The 23,175-nt window shown below is 38.0% G+C and overlaps 1 protein-coding gene across 2 annotated transcripts in view; it reads right to left on the bottom strand.

Moving 5' to 3' along the window:
* GSPT1 (G1 to S phase transition 1) overlaps window positions 1–23,175 on the bottom strand; it is a 28,597-nt gene that overhangs the window by 4,713 nt on the left and 709 nt on the right. Inside the window, exons 2-11 of one of the 2 annotated variants that reach the window (XM_087730811.1) lie at window positions 11,570–11,617; window positions 11,120–11,161; window positions 10,128–10,355; window positions 9,086–9,119; window positions 7,491–7,568; window positions 5,003–5,183; window positions 4,477–4,631; window positions 2,903–3,043; window positions 2,052–2,145; window positions 1,627–1,707 (exon numbers count right to left, since the gene is read on the bottom strand). In XM_087730811.1, coding sequence (XP_087586937.1) covers window positions 1,627–1,707; window positions 2,052–2,145; window positions 2,903–3,043; window positions 4,477–4,631; window positions 5,003–5,183; window positions 7,491–7,568; window positions 9,086–9,119; window positions 10,128–10,355; window positions 11,120–11,161; window positions 11,570–11,617 — 1,082 coding nt within the window. The remainder of the gene's footprint in view (window positions 1–1,626; window positions 1,708–2,051; window positions 2,146–2,902; window positions 3,044–4,476; window positions 4,632–5,002; window positions 5,184–7,490; window positions 7,569–9,085; window positions 9,120–10,127; window positions 10,356–11,119; window positions 11,162–11,569; window positions 11,618–23,175) is intronic. The other variant, XM_087730812.1, reaches the window with a different exon arrangement.

The following is a 23,175-nucleotide window of genomic DNA, read 5'->3' as shown; positions in this document are numbered from 1 at the left end:
CAAGCTTCAGAACATTTAAAATATTTCAATGAGTTACTAATATTTAAAATAGCATATTTAATAAAAGATATTTTAATACAATTCTATAGTAGATATTCAATGGAAAACAAATTTCAAAAATATCCACTATTTCTCAAAGTGAAATGAGTTTAAAACTTACAAAGAGATGAGAGATACAATGGATGCATATTAGCTAAGAAGAATGCAAAAGCCACATTGTTGTACAGACTCGTTACATTCACAATATAACAGTCTGAATATTAACGCAAGCCAGGAAACCCTAAATCTCCAAATTCTACAAGATTTCCTGGAGATGATGATAAAAATACCCAGTGTATATTAATGAATGCTCTCCAAGCAAAGACCAAAATGTATTTCCTAATGTTCCTATATGTTGTAACCTCTCTTCTGATTTTTGTACCTTCACACAATACCAGATACCAACAGAAAATAAATATGGGAAAGGCAGAGAAGTTAAAAAAGGAGTAGTTTCAGAAAGAGGTCTATTGTTCTGACTTCCTGAAGTTTTAGTTCAATCCTCATTAGCTGCCGAAGTAATAAAAAAAAAAAAGCGTGTCATCAAAAGCACTGGCTATTTACTGAATACAAATTCTGTAGCCATTTAAAGCCATTTACAGTTTATTAATTTCTCCTAATCAACCCCAAAATAACATGAGTGTCAGATGCGTGTCAAGCAGTTTTATAAAAGCCACTGTCTGTTAAATTACCTTAGAAACTGAAAAGCATAATCTCAAACTGTCTAAGTTTAGTTTCAACTTTCAGCAGCTCTTGAGAAAGGTGACGTGGAAGTTTACTAATCTAATTAACATATTTTGATTAGGAAATACCAATTTTCAATAAGCTGTAGACTTACTGTACATTTAAGTATTGAGACATTTTCTAGGAAACTAGCTGAGCCTACAGAATTGGAAAAAGTGTGTCAGCTTAAATCAAGATGACAAGAATAGATAAGAACAATATTTCCAAGCCCTTTTTGTAAGAACCCAATGGAAACAAACACCACCATTAGTTGAGGACACTATTCTCATCCACTGCCTCTCACATCCTTCATGTTTATATTTTTACATTCTTCAGGGCAGCACAATGATTCCAAATAGTGGTCTTACATTATGGAACAGCTACCTCCCTGCACAAACCACCTATCCTTAACTAAAGCAAGCTTTAGGTCTTTCACTGGAACACACTGTGTACTGTTTGCATCCTTTAAATTTCTTCCTATTTCCCTTTGGGGAAGGGAAAAGAAAAAAAGAAAAAAAGAAAAAAGGGAAAAAGGAAGGCAAGTTTTGAGCAATATTAACCCACAGCAGCAAGGTTTTGTGGGCCAACTGTACAAATGCAAAATAAGACACAGTTCAAATAAACTATGATGATTTGTAGCCCAGCAATTGAGTTTACTAAGGTGAGACAACCCGAGTTCTGAATGCTAAGGAAGTAAACTATACACACACACCACACCCCCCCGAAACATCACCCATGTGAAACATGAAAGCTTAGTTGTGTTCAACTGAGCAATAGAAAACTTCCTGATTTACAGTAATGAATACCTTTAAGAATCAAGCTCTTTTTTAGGGTAGTAACATTTTTAATATTTAAACCTTACCATACCTTGTTTGGCATCATCACAAGCTGTTGTCCTTTGCAAATAGAGCCCGACTCCAGCTTCCCAAGGACCACAGTGCCCATATCCTTCACAAAAAGAAGTTATTACGTAAAAATTGAAAACATTTTTCTGAAGAGTCTGCTCTAATTATGATTTAACTCTAAGCATGATTACTTAACCCATGAAGTTATTCAGCACTGCTATACCTAATGTTTTGGAAACTGTTCTCATGAAAGATTACAGATTTTAAGAGTCTCATATAATACCAAAATGATTCACTTCCCCTCCCCGCCTCTATTCTACAGTTGGAAATGGAAACATATCAAAGAAAAAAAAAAGATACCCTCTAAAAATACAGCAAATAGTCCATTTTTACTGCTTTCTGAGAATGGTGCATTTATACTTTCAATCCTATTATTTTAATTTGTACCTTATATTTATCCACAATTGGCAGCCTGATTGGTCCATCAACTGAACGGTTGAAGTTTGGCAAATTATCCAGGTATGGAATAAATGGTAATCCACTAAAAGAACAGAAGGCATTTGTTTCAATTTCGTGAGCACCCTTCTAATTAAAAATTACTCAGAATGGATAAATGCAGTCCAACAAAAGAAATTATTTTCATTCTGTCATCATTAAGAACAGTGACCTCCACGACAGTTAAATCTATCATAACATCCCATCATTAGTGTCTGCTTTACCCTAGCCAACACGTTAATACCCAGAAAGTGCATGTAGTTTTTAAGTTACGTTACAGGCATATTTTACACAAATTATTTTTTCCGTTGAGATTCTTGCTAGATTTGTAATGTTTTGGAAATACAAAACTGTAAGCTAGGTCCAAACATGACTTTCAGTAATATGTTTTAACTGCCATGAACAATACTGGAAAACGTAACATCCATCAAGAGACATGGCTTGTCACTAATTATGATACAGCTTCAAGCAAACTGTTCACATCAAACAATTACTCATTCTAGCAACGTGTCAACTGCAGCATCGCTGGAAAATTCAAGGGCTAGCACGGCACTCAAACTCACAAATCCAAAGAATACTGCGAATACTATTACAAAGTCTGCTAACTTTAATCTTCTGCAGTGAGCAAATGCTTTTCTTTGGCTCGTTGCATGGCTATGTTCTTGGTGCCCTGATTTTATTTCCTCAAGCACTTTAGAACACAGCTACAATATACCACGCTATCCTTCTTCCTAGCTTCACTGTAGCATTTACTTTTATTGCCATATAGCAAATATCCAAGTTGTTCAATTTAAGATACATACATATACCAAGGGCAGAATTCTGACTGTTCTTTAAGGTTTGCTCCAGTCAGTCCTGAGCAGGGCATGAAATGAATATCCTTTTTGGGATTGAAGCCAACTTTCTTCAAAAATGGCACCAGTTTCTCTTTACATTCCTCATATCTATTAAAATGACAAGCAGATCAAGATAAGTTTCAATTGTTCCAGCATAACATAGTACTGTGCTTTAAAAAAAAATAACAAAAACAGACATTTAATTTTCATCAGTTCAGTTATTCTCTGAGCAGCCAGCAAACCTAATACAGCTTAGTGGCCTGTTTGCATCTTCTCTCCAATCTTCCAGCACAACTTGGTATTGTCCATTCCCCCTCATTCCTCTGCTCCATAAAGCATCAGCAAGTTTCTCCATATACCTCAATTACTGGGCTGGGTAAGCAGCAGCATATGCTATATCTGCTTTTAAGCAAGAGATGCAGGCCAAGATAGCAGGACAGACCAAGCAGACAGCTACTGAGGCCATACTGCAGGCTTTCACCTTAGCAGTGGCTTGGTCACCTCCAATCTCCTACATATTTTCCTAAGACTTAATGCTATTTATTTCTATTACACTTCTCCCCCTCAGTCAATTTCAGCTGAATTCAATAACGTCAGAAGGTTGGGGCAGGACCAAGACAGCACAACTGGGCATGCCTTACTCTCTTAGTAAACTAGGCTGATGCTGTGAGGTTGCATAGTCCCTCACAGCTGTCCACAAAAACTTTCACAATTCTTAACAGCACAGCAAGTTCTCTGACAACTCTTCTTATTACACTGTAGGAGAAAACCGTATCCCATCATTACACAAGTATCTCTAGGGAAGGACTAAGTTACACTTTTTAGCATCCAGCTTAAAGGGGTAAAAGATGTGACAGAAGCCATAAAAAGACCTAAGTTGTGACCTTTAGGAAAATTAAAACCCTTTAGTAACATTTGAGCATTAAGGCCGAAAAGAATAACTTAATCCTTTTCGTTAGTTATTTAAGTGTTATATACTGACTTTTAGTTATTTTTACCTGGCCTGTACCATTGCGAGATTCCCTCCCTCCTCAGACTGTAATCACAAGCCACTTTAATATATTATTTGCTTACTCAATTCAGCTTATCATAAAAGAACAACTCCAAATAATACGGGGTGGACACGTAAGGTGAGAAGAGTAATGCTGTTCTCACCAAATATAAGCTAGGAATTTAGCAGAAACGTGGCCAAGCAATTAAGAATCTGGCAAGCTAAACTACAGAAAACAGATTTGCTTCCTTTTAGGTTCAGTATAAAGTTTCCAAGTCAACAATTGAACTATGTTAGAATGCAGTTGAAAAACAGCAGAAAACAGTTGAAAGTGAATGTTTTAAAGTAGTGTAGAACTTCAAGCTTAGTTGAGAGGCACTGTCCTGGGCGCTATGCTTCTGTTTTTCCTGCGGCTTTGATAACCACTGTCTTTGGTAGACTGGTGGATTATTCTTTCAGCAAAAATGGGATGAAAAAAATTACTTAGGAATTATTTTCTTTCAGTATCTTTTAATGAAGATTAATTCTTTTTTTTTAATAGTAAACTCACCTTTCATTACTCCAGTTTACAGTTGGATCATCCATTTTATTAATAAGAACTATTAAATGTTTTACACCTGCTGTTTTTGCCAACATGGCGTGTTCTCTTGTTTGCCCACCTTTCTCAAATCCAGTTTCAAACTCTCCTTTTCTTGCAGAAATAACCTAATTAAAAACACATATATTAATAAAAGTTCTACAATTCCTTCAACAGAACAATCCACAATGGGTAATACTGCCTTATACAAAAATAACTTTGGGTAGTCAAAACTGGTAAAAGCTTTCAAAACGCACCGGTATATCCTCAATATTACCCATTAGTTTCTGCACCGACATACATAAAAATCACATGACACCTAGGGACAATTTTATGAGGCTGTTAAGTTACTCCAAAAACCACTCAACTTGGTAGACTTAAGATTTTAAAATGTTGCTCACTGTAACTAACCAAAAGAGTAAACAAGCAAACAAAAAATAAAAATCAAAAGCTTAATTCCACCATATACCCAAAGTAAAAGAATCTGATTTGTCCTTACCAGCACAGCAAGATCAGCTTGAGAAGCCCCACCAATCATATTTGGAACAAAGCTCTTATGTCCAGGAGCATCTAGAATAGTGAAGTGTTTCTTTTCAGTTTCAAAATAGGCACGACCCACTTCTACTGTTTTACCTTTGTCTCGTTCTTCTTGGTTTGTGTCTAAAGCCCATGAAAGGTACCTAAAAAAAAGAAACAATCCAAATATTTTATTTTTGTTTTAATTTTTACTAAATTTAGGTATGATGATTTGTTCATCATAAAATGTCTTTTTTTTCTGCTCAACTATTTGAACCACCTCAGCATTACTGAACTTAAGCATTTCCAAGACCAAGTGACTTTTTATTGAATGTTTTGTATATATATAGTGAGCTGTAGTGCCCAGTGCTAGCTCTCCCTCACACACCTAGAAGGATGCAACTCTAAAAACCAATTTTCAATTACTAAGTTCTTCAGGTATGATCTGACCTCAAATACTTTAAGCTTTGCCTCAGTTTGAAAAACACCTCTGGATCAAATACAAAATAATTCCTCTTTCTCAGCATAATTAACAAAAAAATTAGTTCTGATTTGCACATATTCGTATTATGAGAACTATTATTATTAGTTTTCATTTATTTGCACATATTAAACATTAGTTGGCTACGAAATAGACACCACCTTTATTCACCTGATCTTTGATATTTTGATCATATCAGCTGTTGTCCCTGCCTAATTATCTTTTATCCCATCAGCCACTGACAAACACATTAGATATAAATTAGACAGATAAACTGAAACTTCAAAAAAAAAAAAAAAAGATGATTTAGGTTTTGTGAAAATTGGTGAATAGAAAGGAGAGGAAAAAAATTAATACTCTTACTAAGGAGAAGAAAAGTAGTAATAACTAAATTGAACTGGCATAACATACCAATATTTTTCACCATTAACAGCAGCTTATAAAGATCTTTAGCTTGGCTTTTCTATTGCCTGGATTATGTCTGAAGAGACACTGCTAACTCAGCTGACCAGTGATCAAGGAGGGAGCGTCAGCAACTATTAAACACAAAGATGTTCTTTGCAGCTCAAGAGGTTCCTCAGTTGGAAAAAGCACCAAACATTGGTAATTACGGATATATAATCAGTCTTTCCCAGGCAGTAGCTATTTGTCACTGATCAAGGTCTAGATAGCGTGCCAGATGGCTTTTGGTTTGTACCAGTATGTGTGCTCCTATGTGTCTTCACCATGGCTTGTGTTTCTGGAAAAGCTCGGCCAAGCCAAAGGTCAGGTTTTACTCAGCTAACAAGAGGCAAGCAGGACTTTACGCGTGGTAGCTCGATGGGAAGTCCTTTTTGCACATAGGGTTTTTTAGGGAAAGATGCATTTCTGACTGAGATATCAACGCTGCACTACAGTACAGTGTTTTCTGAATCACAAAGTAAAACCGCTCAAATTTCAAGACTCTCAACATAGAAAGCAAGCTAACAAGATCCCTGATAATGACACAGAGGTACATCATACTTTCTGTTGTATATCTGACATAATTTAAAGAATAAAAATATAGCATTCAAAGAGACTTTCTGCAACTCACTCTCTAAAAGAGGAGGGGGAAGAGGAAATGTGTTTTTCAAGCTGTCCAGGGATTTTCAGGAAGGCCTTGAAATATTTATTACTCTGGTCAACTCTCAACAGGGGGATGATGCTTGCTTGATAAAAAGAACACATGTCACCCTTTCTATCCCCCTCTCTCACACATAATACAATGAGTTCAGGTCAATGCCCACCCCTTGAGGGCTCCATTGCTGCGCCACCTAAGGAAGTCTTCAGCTGCTTCTTTTCCAGAGCCCTTTGAACCCCTATTTTCCTCTACCACAGCCAAAAATGGACAATTTCCAAAAGGAAAATCCATTTTCCAGGAGTTGTTTGAAGGAGAAAGCAGGCTGCTATATGTGCTGTATACACACACACAAAACCAATCAAAAGACAACAAAACCCAAAACAAACAAAAGGCCTGCAAAAAATCCACACACGACAGCAGCATCGTCTTGCCTGGAGGAAACTTAAGAACTGCGGACCCTATCTTTACTTGTATAAAAATGAGATATAAGGTGACAGCCAAAACTATTCACTCGCTCTCTCCTCATGTCTGCCAAACTGACAGCTTTAATCTCTGTCCCTTAAATGTCTCTGCTGTTTACAGGTGAAAGACATACAGATAGAATGACCCCAAGAGCTGCCTGAGAAAAGTGTCTGCCTTGTATTCCTTTTTACTACCTAGGTTTACCAAAGCATTGGAGCAGCAAAACCTGTTTCAATGTGAATCACACTGTTTCGTATAGTTTTACTTAAAGAAGTACTGGAGGAAAACAAGAGATTCCTCCCCCCCCGCCCCCGCCGAAACCCATTCCAGCAGGAAGCCAGTGCTACAGGGACAGAGAGTAAAAACAGTTTCCCATTTTCACCACAGTGCAAAGAGAAAAGCACGCAATTATCTTCAGTAAATTCATACCATGTTTCTCTGTTTTTTTCTTTAGCTTCTCTTTCATATTTTTCAAGTGTTCTTTTGTCAACCATTCCTGTCAAATACCTAAGAAGGGGGGGGGGGGGGGGGAAAAGGGCAATTTTACATAAGGAGAAAAATAGTTAAATAGTTATACAATCCCTACAGATTATTTTGAAAAACTGGAACAGCCTGATGCGAGCAGCAGTGGAATTTTTTCTCCACAAAAAGCCACACCATTATCTGATATGTAAAAGTACACCAGTACCACTTTAGCAGAAATATGAGGAATGTCTTTTTCTTAAGCCTAATTGTAAAAGGTTCTGCAGAGGCAAGTTTTGAAAAGCAACTACATCTGTTAAGTCCGTTTCTGAGACTAACTCAATATTTCAAAATTAAATAAAAATTGTGATAGGACAATTTTTCACAACCCTCTCCCCCCATTTCTGAAATGTAAAGAAAAATATATTTGGTTTCATTCTTTTTAGTTAGAACAAGGAAACTGATATTTTAAGAGATATCTTTCAGTTATGAAAAAAAGCAAATAGTGTACAGTTTTATTATATTAAAACTTCCATGTTTTTCCCTCAGATATTTCTACCTGATCTTCTAATAACAGTAATCTACTTAGTTTATAAGGAAAATTAATAACAACAGCAAATAAAGGGTTAATGACGAAGTTGATACAAGCACCCAATTTTTCCCCCCTTACAACAAAGGGATAGTCTGCAAAAATGAAAGACCACAAAAAGCTTTAGGTGGGAGTGATAAGAACAGGCATCTCCTTGTACAAGGAGAATACTCAGACACATCAGATAATAAAATGCTAATTTGCTCTAGTATGAACTACAAGGTTAAACGTAGCATGACAATTTCAACATTCCAGTTTGGTCAAAACAAAACAAGATGAAAATGCCAAGACAAAGACCTCCCACTTTTGCTGAGAATATTATTTTAAAATCATAGAAATACTTTGCATCAGCAGGATAGCATTTATTTCTTCATGCACTACTTACTATTTCTTGTTTTGTTTGTTTTTTTTTTTTTTTTTTTTTTACAAACTGTAAGATCTAGCTGCACTTATTTACTTTTGTCTCATAAAAAATACTGCAGTCTCTAGATACTGTTTCCAAAATAGACTTAAGAGATTAACTATTATAATTTCACATTTTGAAATCCAATTATGCCTGACAATGTTAGCACCAGGGAATAAGGATATTCAAATTTTTTTTTTAATCTTCACAAAAAGGACAAAGTTCAATAAAAGGAATAAAGCCATTTCAAACAGCACTTTTAAATGATGAAGAAAGAGAGTCCTGTTCCAAGAACGGGATTCAGTTTTTTTAATTTAATAATGTATGCTTTTGCATAGTTGTTTCCATTAAGTAAGTGAAACTCCTCTAGCAGTAAGATTAGATCTGCTGGAATTAAGAAATTCCAAAGACAGTAAGTAACTAAATTGACAGGGAGAGTAACATTTTATTATAAAAATATTAATCTATGCTAATTAAAGCCATAAAGAAAATATTACTCATTTTATTTAATGTATTTTCAATTCACAAAAAAGAACAGCAAATCTAAATTTTATTTAAGATTTTCCTTACATTATTTGTCCTCCAATAGTTGACTTGCCAGCATCTAAAAAGAAGAAAATAATTAAGTCATTCACAATTTAAAAGAAAGTCCTAGAAAAAGAAGAAAACAGTTATGAACAAGGTAATCTAATTCATTTACAAAGATATATTTTTTAATTGTAATCTAAGTTTTTTGAAGCATCTCTCAGCTTCCCCTTGTTTCCACAATAATTCATTGTCAATTCAATTACACTGAATTTTGAAAATTCTCTTTTCAAACATATAAACTTGGCATTATCCATAACAAAAAAAGCCTCAAGCAGCAGTGATCCAGCAAAAGCGTGGGTTAAGAGTGTGGGAAGCTCTTGCAAAAGCCCTTTCCCTGCTTCCTTTCTCCCTTGTCCCTAACTTCTGTAGGCTGCTCTTCAATATTGGGATGTACCTCTGCCCACTGCCTCTTTACTTTGTGTGATAAGGTGATAAGAGACTATACAAATGAAAATAGAGAATGTACTGTAAAACTCGTGATTCAATAATTCTTCTGTACTTTTGACACCACTTAAGATTTTTCTGAAGCTTGTTGAAACAATTCAACCAGGACATTTTGCTATAAATTGTTCTTTTAACCCTGAATTATGTTCATTTATTGTTTATAGCTCTACAACTGTTAATATTTTGAATAATAATTTTTTAATTTAATAGCAATTAATAAGAACCCTCTGAAAAATATTTAAAACAAGCAGAAAAGGAGCACTGCTTTCTGATTTTGTCCTTTGGATCATAAACACAGGTATGTCACTTAAGCACTCAATAGAGCATGAGAAATCATGAACACAGACACTGTTGTGTCTAAGAGAACACAGGCACTCTAGCCTTGGCACTCTACCCCTGAAAGACCTTCTTTAAGTTTTTTAATTCCAGAGCAGCTTCATTAGAATGAATGCTCCTATTAACCTCAAGACAGGGTGAATACATACATCCCTACAAAGAGCAGGATTAATTTCTAGTCCTCTGAGTTCTAGATGATACACAACACAAAGATCCAATTACTTCAAATTCACTTACAACTTACCTACGTGCCCAATGAATACTACATTTACGTGCTCTTTTTTAGGAGCACCTGGTGGTGCTACAACAGATTTCGGTTTTGGTATTTCCTCCTCCTCTTCCATCATTTCCTGAGCGCTTTCTTCAGAAGGCCCTGCATCCCCTGTGGGACCACCTCCTAGCTCTGCTTCACTTCTTTCTTCTTTGTGGTCCCATGACTCTTCCGGGGACATTTCTGTCTCTCCATTTTCCACTAAAAATTAACCAGTTAGATATATTCAAATAGGTAATGAAATTCAAACCAATGACTATGGAGAAAAGCCCCTGCCCCAAAGATGCAATCAAAAGACTTCAGCTATCCAGTCTATTAATGTCTTCCTATATAAAAATGGGCAACTGCTGCTTGTTTCTGAAACGATTATTACCGTGAGCTTTCAAACTAGCTTGTGTGCTGACATCAGAAAACTATGATTCACAGGGATTAACAGACTTCTGATTTATCAGTGCAACAATTTTACAAGGAAAAAACAAATCTGAAGATCCACTCAGATCATCATGCCGGTCTGAATCCACAGACAAACACACACTACCATATGTTTAGAAAGAAAAAGAGAGGGATAATGGTTTAAGTTCTCTCAAAAGCCATACAAATACAAGGAGAAAAATACAATTTCCATGTTCTCGTTGCTCATATTACTGATCACTTTAACTTTTTTTTTTTTGGTAATCACCATTTCACACATATTAATGGGACAATTCTGTAATATGGAATTATTTTTAATAAAGCACTAATGCTTTTTCAGTGTCCAAGTAATCCAATTGCACCTGTCAATGCATATTAGTGTTTGATTACCTCTTTCTTAATCTAGGTATAAAGACACAATGAAAATTAATAAGGACCAAAAATGCAAAGGCTCAATAAAGTATCCTTCAATTTTGTTTGCAATGATTCAGCAAAAGCACTATCGTAGCATTTTATAGTACTACCATAGTGAAATGGAGCAATTCTCATCTTACCAACAGATTCTGAAATTTCCATATTAACAGCAGCATTTGAACCTAGGGTGGAAAAAAAAAAAGGAAAAAAGGAATCATTAAGGACATATATTTACCATGATAGCATCAAGAACAAACGGGGTGACTAAATTAATAAAAGGATAGTTCAGATGTTTGGGCATTTGCCAATGCTATTTAAGATACAGATTCAATTTAAAAAATTCTGCTTCATGCAAGCTTTATGACCTTCAATAAACCACTTGGTCTTTATGTGCCTTGCTCGACTGACTATAAAATTGTAAATAACCACAGATAACCACACTGCCTTACAATAGTAGTATGAGGATAAAGAGAATGCAGATTGGAAAAGGTTCACAGAGATTTTTAAAAAGGAGATTCTTTGCAATAATTTTTTAAAAATCATGTTTAATGGAGCTGCGTTGAGTACCATCAGAACACAAAAACAATTACCTTCACAAGAGGCCGTCTGCTCCTCTAGAGAAGTCTCGACAGGTGCACCTGCACAGAAAAAAGTTCACCTTTTAAAATACACTGATGTAACCAATTTCCACACTTAGGCATAAAAGACCATCTCTCAACTCTATTACAAGCAGCATATTTAAAAAAGCCACCCCCCCCAACCAGTACTAAATATAACCTCCAAGCACAAATACTTCTAAAGAACACTGCCTAAAAGTTGTGAAAATAATACACCAGTTCTAAAACCAGTTCAATTTCCACACCCCCCCCCCCCCCCCCAATGGAAAGATATACTTAAAGCAAGTTGTAAAAGGAAGTAATTTTTCTGTACATAGTATTTTACCTGCCCATCCTTTTTGGGCATGCTGGCTATTTTAAGTGTTAGTATCTAACTGGTGTTTAAAAATGTCAAACCAGTTCCACTGTATCCAAAGAAACAATGCGCATGTGGTGCCACAACTGCACGGAAAGGTTCTGCCAGCTTCAGCTTACAGGCATACCTACAATGCTATCATGCCTCAGTTTCACATAAGCATTGAGTAGAAAATTGAAACAAGCTATTAAGAATAAATTCTTAAGATCTTCTGTAGTTATTAGGGTCAAGAGATGATAAACTCATTCACACGCCTGGTAAGTTTGCCAGTCCACCATAATACAGTCACGTTACTGGGAGGGCAATCTCACCAGTCATGTGCATATCAAAGCCAGAAGTATGGTTTTTTGATAGATCATTCAACCTTCTCAGGCACTAAACCATGCCACTAAACTATATACTGAGGTATAGCTAATTATTAAGCCTACTAAGATTGATACGTTCCAATTAACAATTACACCACTTGATGTTTCGGGACATTATTCCACATGATCAAGGGGGCTTCTATAATTATCCCTAAAACCTTAACCTATTTAGTTTTCTCTTGGTATGAATTCAACTTCAGAATTCTTTGAAACAAGTTCATTATCTTATTTTTTCAGCCACATACCAAATTCATACCCTCTATTTAGCTGTACTGCAGCTCTCCTTCGATCCCATTATAAAAACAGAGATCTTCTAGCATAACTTGCTCTATACACGTGACAGGACCTGAAGATGAAACAAATCCCCTCAAAAGAACAAAAACATACAGAGAAGGACCTGATTCTAAGCCTCTTGGCTTCCATGCCGTTTGCGTATTTGCTGCAGACTTCTCTAAACTGGAGCAGCGCTGCAAAAGCTGGAAGAGGGCCAGAGGACAAAGCTGGCAGGCAGGGCGAATGTGGGTCACAGCGCACCACAGTGACCAGCAGCAGCGGAGGGGGCACAGCAGCACAGGGGAGGAAACTGCTCTGAGCCAGGTTCCCTGCACTCCTCGGTTATTTCACGTATGATCTGCGCTCCAGTGCCTCAAAACCACAGGAGGAAAAACTTTAAGAGAATGATTTAATACAGTAAGTACAAGCATAAGAAGAGAATACCTTGAGATTCCTTGTAAGAAATGATATGTTACTCCCATTTGAGAGCTGGAAAAGACTCAAATCAGCCCATTTATGAGTGTGGTAAGCAGGTGGCGCAGAATCTAGTTATGAACCTAAAGCCTCCGTTTTGTAACACATGAGAAGATTGTTGGTTATTTCACACACGCTATGGTTGGGATGCAAAAATATTTTCATTACAAGATCACGTCAACAAGCTTTTCACTCCTGAAGTTTGTCCATAATGAAAAACATATTAAATGACAGTATTTATGCATTTGCCTTGAAACAGAAGCTCTACAAGTGGTTGAAGACTAGTTTAATTTTTTGGAAATATATTGTCAATCAACAGCATTCACAATAAACTCAGTTTTTACTTTCTGGTCTGTAATACAGCAGGCATACAGACAAGAAAAAAGTTTCTTCACAAATAACAGAGAGGAGATAGGAAATTTTTAACCTAAAAAGGTCCATCTGTTAAATTTTGTACAAGTCTAGCACACAAGAGAATCAATAAGACAGTTTGTGTATGGATCCTAAACAGTACTAATGCCACACAATCAAGGGGCAACAGATATTCAGTTATGACCACAGCCACTTACTAAATTCTGGTCACTTTGGTACACAAGTGGCAGACATGCTTTGAAAGGGGACAGTGAGTTACATGAAACATACACTGTTCCTTCAAAGCAGAAAAGGAATATAAACCGCTCTCTAAAAAAGGTCATTGTAAAGAAACCAAGTAAAAAATAAAGAATCTTAAAGCCTGTTCTTTTTGAAATTAAGTGATAAAAATAAACACCCCCTCAGTAATTGTTTACTTCTGATAAACAATTTGAGGTTATGTCAGGTTATTTGAGGCACTGGTACACTGCAAACAAATCTACATGAGAAAAGTCTGACTTTAAAGGGTCAGATTTATCATTTGCTCTGTGTGGAACTGAACAGCTTGCCTGAAGTATGCCTTTAAGACAATCACCTGAAAAGAAGGGTGCATTTTGCTCTTCATCATCTCTTCTGTTGTGTCAGCCCTAGTGCACGTGTAGTTATTGAAGCTCCACAAAGGGAGCTGGTCTGACCGAAAACTGAACTAGCAAAAAACCTACCAGCTTTTGAGTGGATCAGCACTCTCAAGCAACGTATCGGCTGGGTGGAAGAGCACTACTAGTGCCATGGCAGAGAGGACAAAAAGGCAATCTCAATAATTCAAGGAAACACATTCACCTTGAAGTTTCGGTTCTGAAATTCCTAGGGAATCTTTGGATGATGACAATTCTGAATCTAGTTGAGATAGGCTTACTACCTAGGACTCAATAGTGGTCTAGGACACGAGAAGAAGTCCAAACTCTGCACTGTCCCTGTGGCAAAATGTTTGGACAAATCCAGTGAACTGAAGTAACCTTGCTTATTTTGCCCATGAGATAAAGACAGTCACTGTAACAAAATACCTTTAAGATGAGAGAAACTGAGAAAGGTTCTAAGTGGTCCTTTAACTTATCCTGATCTCTCCAAAACATTGAAGTAGATATGCAAAGTTTTTCATTTTGTGTTTTCTGGAAGTCAGGAACGTAACTAACATTTATGGTTAACATAGTTTACCGTTATTGTAAAAACATCACCGACAGCAAAGTAAACAGAAAAATCTGTAACTTATTTCCAGTTCAGCTTGAAAATTCTAGATCCTCATCTGTGAAAATCATTCAGATAGAAATCTTGTCATATGAGAGGGATTAAAAATGTAGTTTGTATGAAATCTGGTTTTAAAGTCAGAACATGTCTTAAATGATGCCAAATCTTTAAGTAATGCCTCAAATTCTTGGATTTACACACGATAAACAACAATTAGATTTTACATAGCATCCTCCATACTCCCTCTCTCCTCAAACCATCAGTCAAGAATCACAGAATCATTAAGGTTGGAAAAGACCCTTAAGACCATCGAGTCCAACCGTTAACCTAGCACTGCCAAGTCCATCACTATACCATGACTTCAAGCACCACGTCTATCCGTCCTTTAAATACCTCCAGGGATGGAGACTCAACCACCTCCCTGGGCAGCCTGTTCCAATGCTTGACCACCCTCTCAGTGAAGAAGTTTTTCCTAATATCCAACCTAACCTTCCCCTGGCGCAGCTTGAGGCCGTTTCCTCTCATCCTATCGCTTGTTACTTGGGAGAAGAGACCGACCCCCACCTCGCTGCAACCCCCTTTCAGGCAGCTGTAGAGAGCAATAAGGTCTCCCCTCAGCCTCCTCTTCTCCAGACTAAACAACCCCAGCTCCCTCAGCCGCTCCTCATAAGGCTTGTGCTCCAGACCCTTCACCAGCTTCGTTGCCCTTCTCTGGACACGCTCCAGCACCTCAATGTCCTTCTTGGAGTGAGGGGCCCAAAACTGAACACAGGATTCGAGGTGCGGCCTCACCAGTGCCGAGTACAGGGGCACTATCACCTCCCTGGTCCTGCTGGCCACGCTGTTCTTGATACAGGCCAGGATGCCAGAAGAACTGTTGTTGCAACCTCATTCACTGTGTTACACAAGGTGAGCGGTTTATCTTTAGTCCTCTTGAACATCAGAGCCCTAGGACATTTTTTGGAATATCTTTGTTGTCAATGCCAAAGGCAAAAATGGATACACATGCTGCATTTATCTACTGGTAGACCATCAGACAAGAACGTTATGCAATTCAGAGTCTTTTCTGAACAAGGTAAAAATTATTTTTCTTTTTTAATATAAAATTCACTGGAGGAGTACGCATGCTCCCAATAAAGAGTCCAAAATTGCACAACATTTAAAACATGATGATTGGTCTCTTTAAAATACAGCTAATGCCCTGAAGAAATACTGCAAGAATCCACTCTGCGTATTTCATTCACACAGCATTCTGCTACAGCTGATCAGTTTGTTGCGTATGACATCAAGTTTTGTACTTCCATGCATTTTTGTTGTACAATAACCAAAGCAGCACAGATAGAACGAATTAAAAGTTACCACTCAACCTCTGAAAATATTGTTTTAGAACAGTATAAGCCAGGAACTTCACAGCATTAACAGTTTAGAATGCTTGTACAGAAACAATAGAAAATTGCTTTAGAATTAAATTTGTATTAGAATGAAACAACATTTTCATATATAGAACAGGTATAGCTGGTCAACTGGGATCAATATTAGAAGAACTGCAGTTAAAATACAGTATTAAAGTCAAACTGAAGTGCTAAGCAGTAATGACAACTTCCATCTTTACGTAAACTGCAGTATTTACCAGATGCACAGAATAAGCTGAGCGATGTCTCCACGTGAGCAGATACTGTTCAGTGGTTAACTGGTAACTCCTCAGCAGCAGCTACCTGAGCCACAACGCAAGTGCCATCACAGAACCGATGAGAGGCCGCCATTTGTTGCTGTGGATGGCAGCACTCACAGCTGACAGTACTGGCACCTGGCAACTGAGGTAGACTATGGGGTTAATGAAACTGTTTGCACAACAGAACATAGGGAGAGAGTAAAAAAAAGGTAAATTCAGTTGGAAAGAAGTGTCTTATCTACAAAACTTAGATGGTCTGTATAGCGAGTTTGTTGTTGCTCCTCCAATACAGGCATCAAGCTCCTTCACAGGAATTCCTGGAAGGCTGAAGAAATGCACAACACCCACCCTAGGATTCCCATCACCTTTTCGTATGTGTGACTTGAATACCCGAGTTCAGTACATATTTACACAATAGCCATATAGTCTCAACAGTTTTAATGAATTATATAACAGTTGTTTGGGGGCCCCTCCCTTCTTTTTTGAAACAAAAGCATTAAGGGAATTACACCAGAGTAAAAAATAAAGGTCCAAGTCAAACACACAGAGCATGAGAAACACGATAAAAAACCCAGGAGATTCTTAGTTAACAAAAAAACCCACAAAAAATTACTTTAAGCACAAATAATGCTAGAGCTAAACAAAGTATTTCACATTCAATATTTTAAAATATACAGAAAGAAAAGATTTTCAGGAGTTCACAGTAATTAAGGCTGTTGTTTTGAAAGTTAACTTAAACCCAAAATGATTTTCTTCTTGTCTCTGCCCTGCTTCATAGCCTATGCCCTAGCTTCACCAGTGGACACACAGATGTATGCCCAGTTTTTAAAATGCATCACTGTAAGAGCAGCTTTAATAGTTTTAACATGACTTTGTAAAACCCACCAAAAAATTAGCACTTGCTTTATATTCATAGGATTTTACCACATGTTAACTTAGTAAAGGACCCACCTTCTTCCTTCCCCACTGAGGACACACCTTAAGTTTATCTTATCTAAAGCAGACATTCTTCTTCACAACTCAGTCTAAGAAAGCTTATGGGGATTTTCAGGGAATATAATGAAAAACCCTCTTCCTTAAGGCTAAGTATTTGTGCTCAGTTGATAACTTGATTTTTGAGACAGATAGTCAAGAAATCAAGCTTTATATTAGAACAGTTAAGGATTCCACTCTAACAAAGATCTTTCATAACCCAGTAGGAATAGGAATTAAAACAAACAAACAAACAAAACCAAAAAACCAACCCAAAACAAAAACAAACCTAAGCACCCCATGGATTTTTAGTAGGTTAAGCTCAGGACCTTAACATTTACACATAAAGGCGTAAAATTTACACATAAATTCTCAGACTGTTCTGGAGAACACATTTTTAATATTGCATCACCTGTCCTAAACGAACTTTTGTACTGAAATTCCGTGTCATTTTCATATAGACCTCTTCAAAACAGTCATAAGTTTCACTGATTAAATTTTGACTGCTTTATTCCTTCATAATAAAAAAAACCCCAACAAAATAAAACCATCTTTCTATCTTAGCTTCATACAATCTGCTGCTTCTCTTGCTTGCGTGTATCTCATCACAAACCAGGAGAGAAATCCCAAAATTCTTAAAACTGAATTGTAAAACCAGATTGCTAATAGAATCCAAGAATTATCCCAAATTTTTTTTGTGTTCATTTTGATAGAGCAATCAAGTTTTAAGATAACATCATGCTTTCAAATATGTTAAATCAGTAGTCCAAACCAGGGTGCTAAACACATGGTCAGCAAACTGCACGTAGACTCCGGGACAGTTCATCTAGTCCACAGCTGGCTCCCAGTGGTCTGCCTGTTATTGGAGTCACGCGAAGGCCACAAGCGTGACGAATTACTCTAACAGGAGCAACACAATCCTGGCTACCTTCCTGGGGACGGTTCAGATGTACGCAAAGGACATCTGTGTAATACATTGGCACCTTGACTGCATCACACAGGTACACTATATCGGATCATCTGGCAAGTCAGTGCCAAGACATACAGCCTTTCTCTGCGCTGACTGTTTAAAAAGAGGTTGTGCAGCTCACCTGTCTAGAGAAGCTGATACAGAACACAGCTCTAGATACTCAAGTGATGACTCAAATCAAGATTGTTTTGATAATAAGAATTTATACCATATACTGGCATTCACAATACGACACTGATTTGCTGTCATGCAAGCAGTTCAAGTATTAACAGTAGCATTACCAACACTCTACTTGCGAGGAAATCATCAGCATACAGCTATTCAAATGTTGATATGAGTAAACCATGTAATCCTTTAACATGATAGCTTCTTGAACTGTGGACTACTAGTTTTAGACAAACAAGACTTTCTTAGCAAGTTCATATGCAAAGCGAAGTCTCTTGAGGACTTAATTGTTGAAGAGTCTTAAAATACAGTCTACAGAGAATGGTGTAAAACAAGAGACGACCAGTTTTGGGGAACACAATGATACAGATAACTCATCATATTACTCTGGAAATTATATGCTTCAGAACTGAAGCAAAAGATACTGAAACTCCTTCTTTTGTTTCTGATTGGCAGGGTCAGTAATATATGGGTGTCCCAGCCAGCTACAAGGTCAAGAAAAACGAGGGCAGGGAAAACCGGATAGATGCTATATACATTCATTTACAGCATTTGAAGGCTGAGGATGTCCAGCTGCTTGAACGTAACTATTTCAAAAGTCACTACTGCAGGTGAGTGAGGATATTTAGGGAGTGAAACAATCTAAAGGGCACTGAATCTTAAGCCAGATGCTTGTTTGGCTCAAGACTGTAGGTGCAAGTTGTCTAAACTGTACGTCATTAACAAATATGTTCAGAAACGTACTTGAGGTGGTCAAGAGAGCTGCTAAATGAAGCAGTAGCACTAATACCACCAAAAGGATAAATGCTGTCTTTCCTTACACTAGCTGCTGTGTGTCACATGCTTTTTGTTCTTGTTACTTTTGTACTAATGACATTTTTTTCTTACCACAGCCACTGCATGCTTCAAACCATTGAACAATTCAGGTTGGAAGGGACCCCAGGAAGTTACCTAGTTCAGTCTCCCGCTCCAAGCAAAGTCAACAGTAAATACTTAAAAAATAGTTCTAAAAAGAAGAAAAACTAACAAAAAATATAGTAAAGCCCATAAAAGGAAGCTGTGATCAGTTTTACCAAGAATCCTGTGACTATTCAAGAACTATGACAAAAATTGAACCACAAGAATGCAGGTTGATGCTGCACTTTCAGGAATTTTTTACCTCTCTCCTACCAGAGCACCAAGCAAAACTGAGATAATAGAAATCTTATTAATCGGGGGGGGGGGGGGCAGTTTAACTATTCCCTTACACCTCTAAACCATGCCTTGATATCGAAACAAACAAATCACCCAAATGCAATTACATCTTATATACACTTACAAAATTAATAAAGCATAGTACAAAAGTAAGTCATAGATGCTACAGAGCAGTGACGCCGCAAGGTGCACTTGTGATTAAGAATGTTTAGAGACCCTAACACAATCTACTGTCATTTTATTGACTATCACACCTTGCCTTAATCGAGTTGAGTTTGCTAGTCCAGCAACTGCTATCAACAGCAAGTTTCCCTAGAAGCACAACTTGTTCATGACATGCTTGACACGCTCACTGGAAGGAACTATGGTACTGCGGTATCTGTTGCAGACAGAAAATTGAGAAGTCTATTGGAAATTTCACATTTCCAATAGACTCCAACAAAGAGAGATTTTACACAAACGAGTTTGACTTGGACACAATTTGATAAAAGCAAGTCCTCGCAGCTAGAACATTTGGAACATATTGGTTTTAATCTGTTCCTTAGGTTCAAAAATTTAAATAACATATGCTTTTTGCATATAATCAAACGATAATTTAATTCCAAACTAATTCTGAAACTATCTGCAAGCAAAAATTGTATTAGTGGTAAACATCAGTCAGATATCCTCCCTAACATACAATTTGCAATCAAAAGAAAGCACACATAAAAAAAGTTTTAAAGTAAATTACTTGGAATGCAGGCCTCAGGAGGTTCCCAATTTTAGAAAGTTAACATCTTGTTCCTAAATGGCTTCTGTGAGCACTATTACAGTGCTCTAAACGTTAGTCACAAGAATTTTATACAAATTACTAAAAACATGAAGTTAGTGTGCATAAAAGGAAACACTATTACACACTACAACCACACAATGGAGATCAGTTTATGCAATTTTTCTACATGCCATGCTGCTACTACACATTTACCTTGACCTACAACATCCTTTGAATTACTAAGGAATTATGACTCGAACAAAACCTCACCAAGAAAAAGTTCCAAGAAGAAAAGTGTTACTAGAAGTTAAGTTTAGGCCACTTAAGTCCTCAAACTGACACCCAGCTTTTTACATTCTTCCTAAGAATCAAGATTAATTTAGTTTCTTCCCAGTACAAACCAGTATTTGTGCAGACCTCAATACAGATGATAAACAGAAGTATTTTTTCCCCCACAATGTAATGAAGAATGAGTGCCGTGGAACACCTAATTCCCTATGGGAGCAAAAGCAAACTGGGTTGCTGAAAAGTAACCTATTCAGCACCATTGTCTAGTCACATGTTGTTCTGACTTATTTCCAGAACAAGCTCCACCTAGTTCTTCAAGCCAGGAAAGTAGTTGTCACCTTACGCGAACATCTGCAAGGACAAGACTGTCAATTACTTTCTGTAACCCAGTACACATCAGACCTGGAAAAGTACGTAACAAGTATTGTATTCCACTAAAGAAAGAAATTGGGGGTTTTGTTTGTTTTTTTAACTGCAGATTTTTGTCTGCTTAATCTCAGGGACATCCAAGTTAATTACAGAAACTCAAAATTCTAAACCTTAAGGAAGATATAGAAGCAAGGTGAATTCAAACCAGGTAGATTATAGCACTGTGTAGGAAATGTATTCTGCAACTAAGATGGAAAAAGCTATCCTGATCACTCCAGATGACCAGGAAGCTTTCAGTGAAGTCATCTCTAGTCTCTGGAAGAGGCAAAGCTCATCATAGACCTCAGAAGTAGCAAAAGAGTGGAGAAAAGGAGAGCATGGAGAAATAAATGTAACGAGCAGGTGAGGAAATGTAGTTTAATCCTACCAAAAAAAAATTAAATATAGGAAGCCTTAGAAGAAACCTTACAAAAGTAGCCAGGGAGAAAAAACAAAGTTATTAGAATAACATTCAAAATCTCAAAAAAGTTTTCAGTCACAGTATTGATTACATAGTTAAAAAAAGACTGAGATTCGGGTTGCAACAGCTGAAAAACATACTAGAATGAATTCTGAAGATTATTCAAAGGCACATCACGTGTTCAGCACAGCCGCAAGCTACCTACTCTACCTTCACACCTGTCACCCTTAACATATACATTTATTCTAAATGGAATCGAAGAGTCTGCCCATGGCTTCTTGGAAGTATACTTTAATGCACTTACATATTGCCTGCCCGCATAGCACATGAGCTACAATTTCTCATAAAAACGAAGAGTGCTGAATAGCTGTAGAGAATACATAGTCTAACATTTGCTCTAACACAAAAAATGTGTCAATAGTCTGTTATGAAAATTTTAAAGCTTCGTCTATGAAAGTTACAGATTTTAGCTGTTAACATCTGCTAACTTTAGATACTAGGGAGAGCAAGACTAATTAATATATTAAATCAGAACCCAGTAAATAACAAGCCACAATCAACAGGAAATTGTGACAAACATAACGTAACAGGTACTTGCTTTAGTGAAATTAAATTCCTAGAATCAACATCTGAAATATTAGCTTGTTTCATATTGTACCAATATGGATACAGAAAATTATAGAAAAAAAATAGGAAGGTGTTAAACTACCATACTCAACCAGGTCTCAAACTCCTTAGCTGCAGCGAGTGACATTAAAATACTACCACAAAGTTAACTAGCATGGCTGATGTTTGGAAGGACTTTAAGTTTGGAGCTGGAAATTAAAAAGTAGCTCTCCTTTAATTTCCCATATGCAAATCAAATCTAGTATAAACATCGGTTGCGTACACAAAGATCCTTTGAAATTAAAAGCAGGGTAAATTTCAAGTTATTCCATTGACTGAGGCCAGCTGGACAAACCTCCCTTCCCTACTCATCATTTATCAGCATCACATTAGAAAAAAAATAACTACTGCATACAACCTTCATAAAGACATTTAAGATACATCTGAAGCACTGGTGGCTGGAGCAGCGCTGTTCCCCCCAGCAACACTAAATTTATTACCACCAACATCTTTGACAACTTCTCCAGCGCTTTAGGAAGAAGAGGGCGACGCGGTTTTCCCTGGGTGCGGGCGACCCTTCGCCAGCAACGGCGCCGGGACGAGGCGCTCGGCTCCCGCAGGGTCGGGGCACGGCCCGGGCACACCGGCTCCCGCAGGGCCCGGGCACGCCGGCTCGGCCTCCGGCAGCACGCCCCGCAGGGTCCCCGGCACCGCAGCGGCCCGCAGACCCCCTCCCGAGGCCCTCCCCGCGCCCTCGGGGCTGCATCAGACGCCGCAGCCGGCTCCTCCACAACGCCCCGTGGCTCCTCCGCCCGGGCTCGGCTGCCTTACGCCCCTTCCCCCAAGCCCCTCTCCTGCGCAGGGCTCCCCCTCGGCCCCGGCCGACGGGACCCCCCTGCCGCTGGGCGCCAGGGCCCCGACCCCCGGGCCGGGTCGCCCTCCCACCCCCGGGCCGGGTCGCCTCTCGGCCCCCCCCGCCCCGGCCCAGCGTCGCCCTCCGCGCCTCCCCTCCAGCGCTGCCGCCCAGGCGCCCCGCCCGCCCCCCGCCGGCCTGACCCACCCGGTCCCT

This window comes from Nipponia nippon, unplaced genomic scaffold (genome assembly GCF_047370975.1).
Source record: "Nipponia nippon isolate SJK-2023a ecotype South Korea unplaced genomic scaffold, ASM4737097v1 scaffold_5, whole genome shotgun sequence".
NCBI lineage: Eukaryota > Metazoa > Chordata > Aves > Pelecaniformes > Threskiornithidae > Nipponia > Nipponia nippon.
This window is presented reverse-complemented; position numbering and strand designations above follow the sequence as displayed.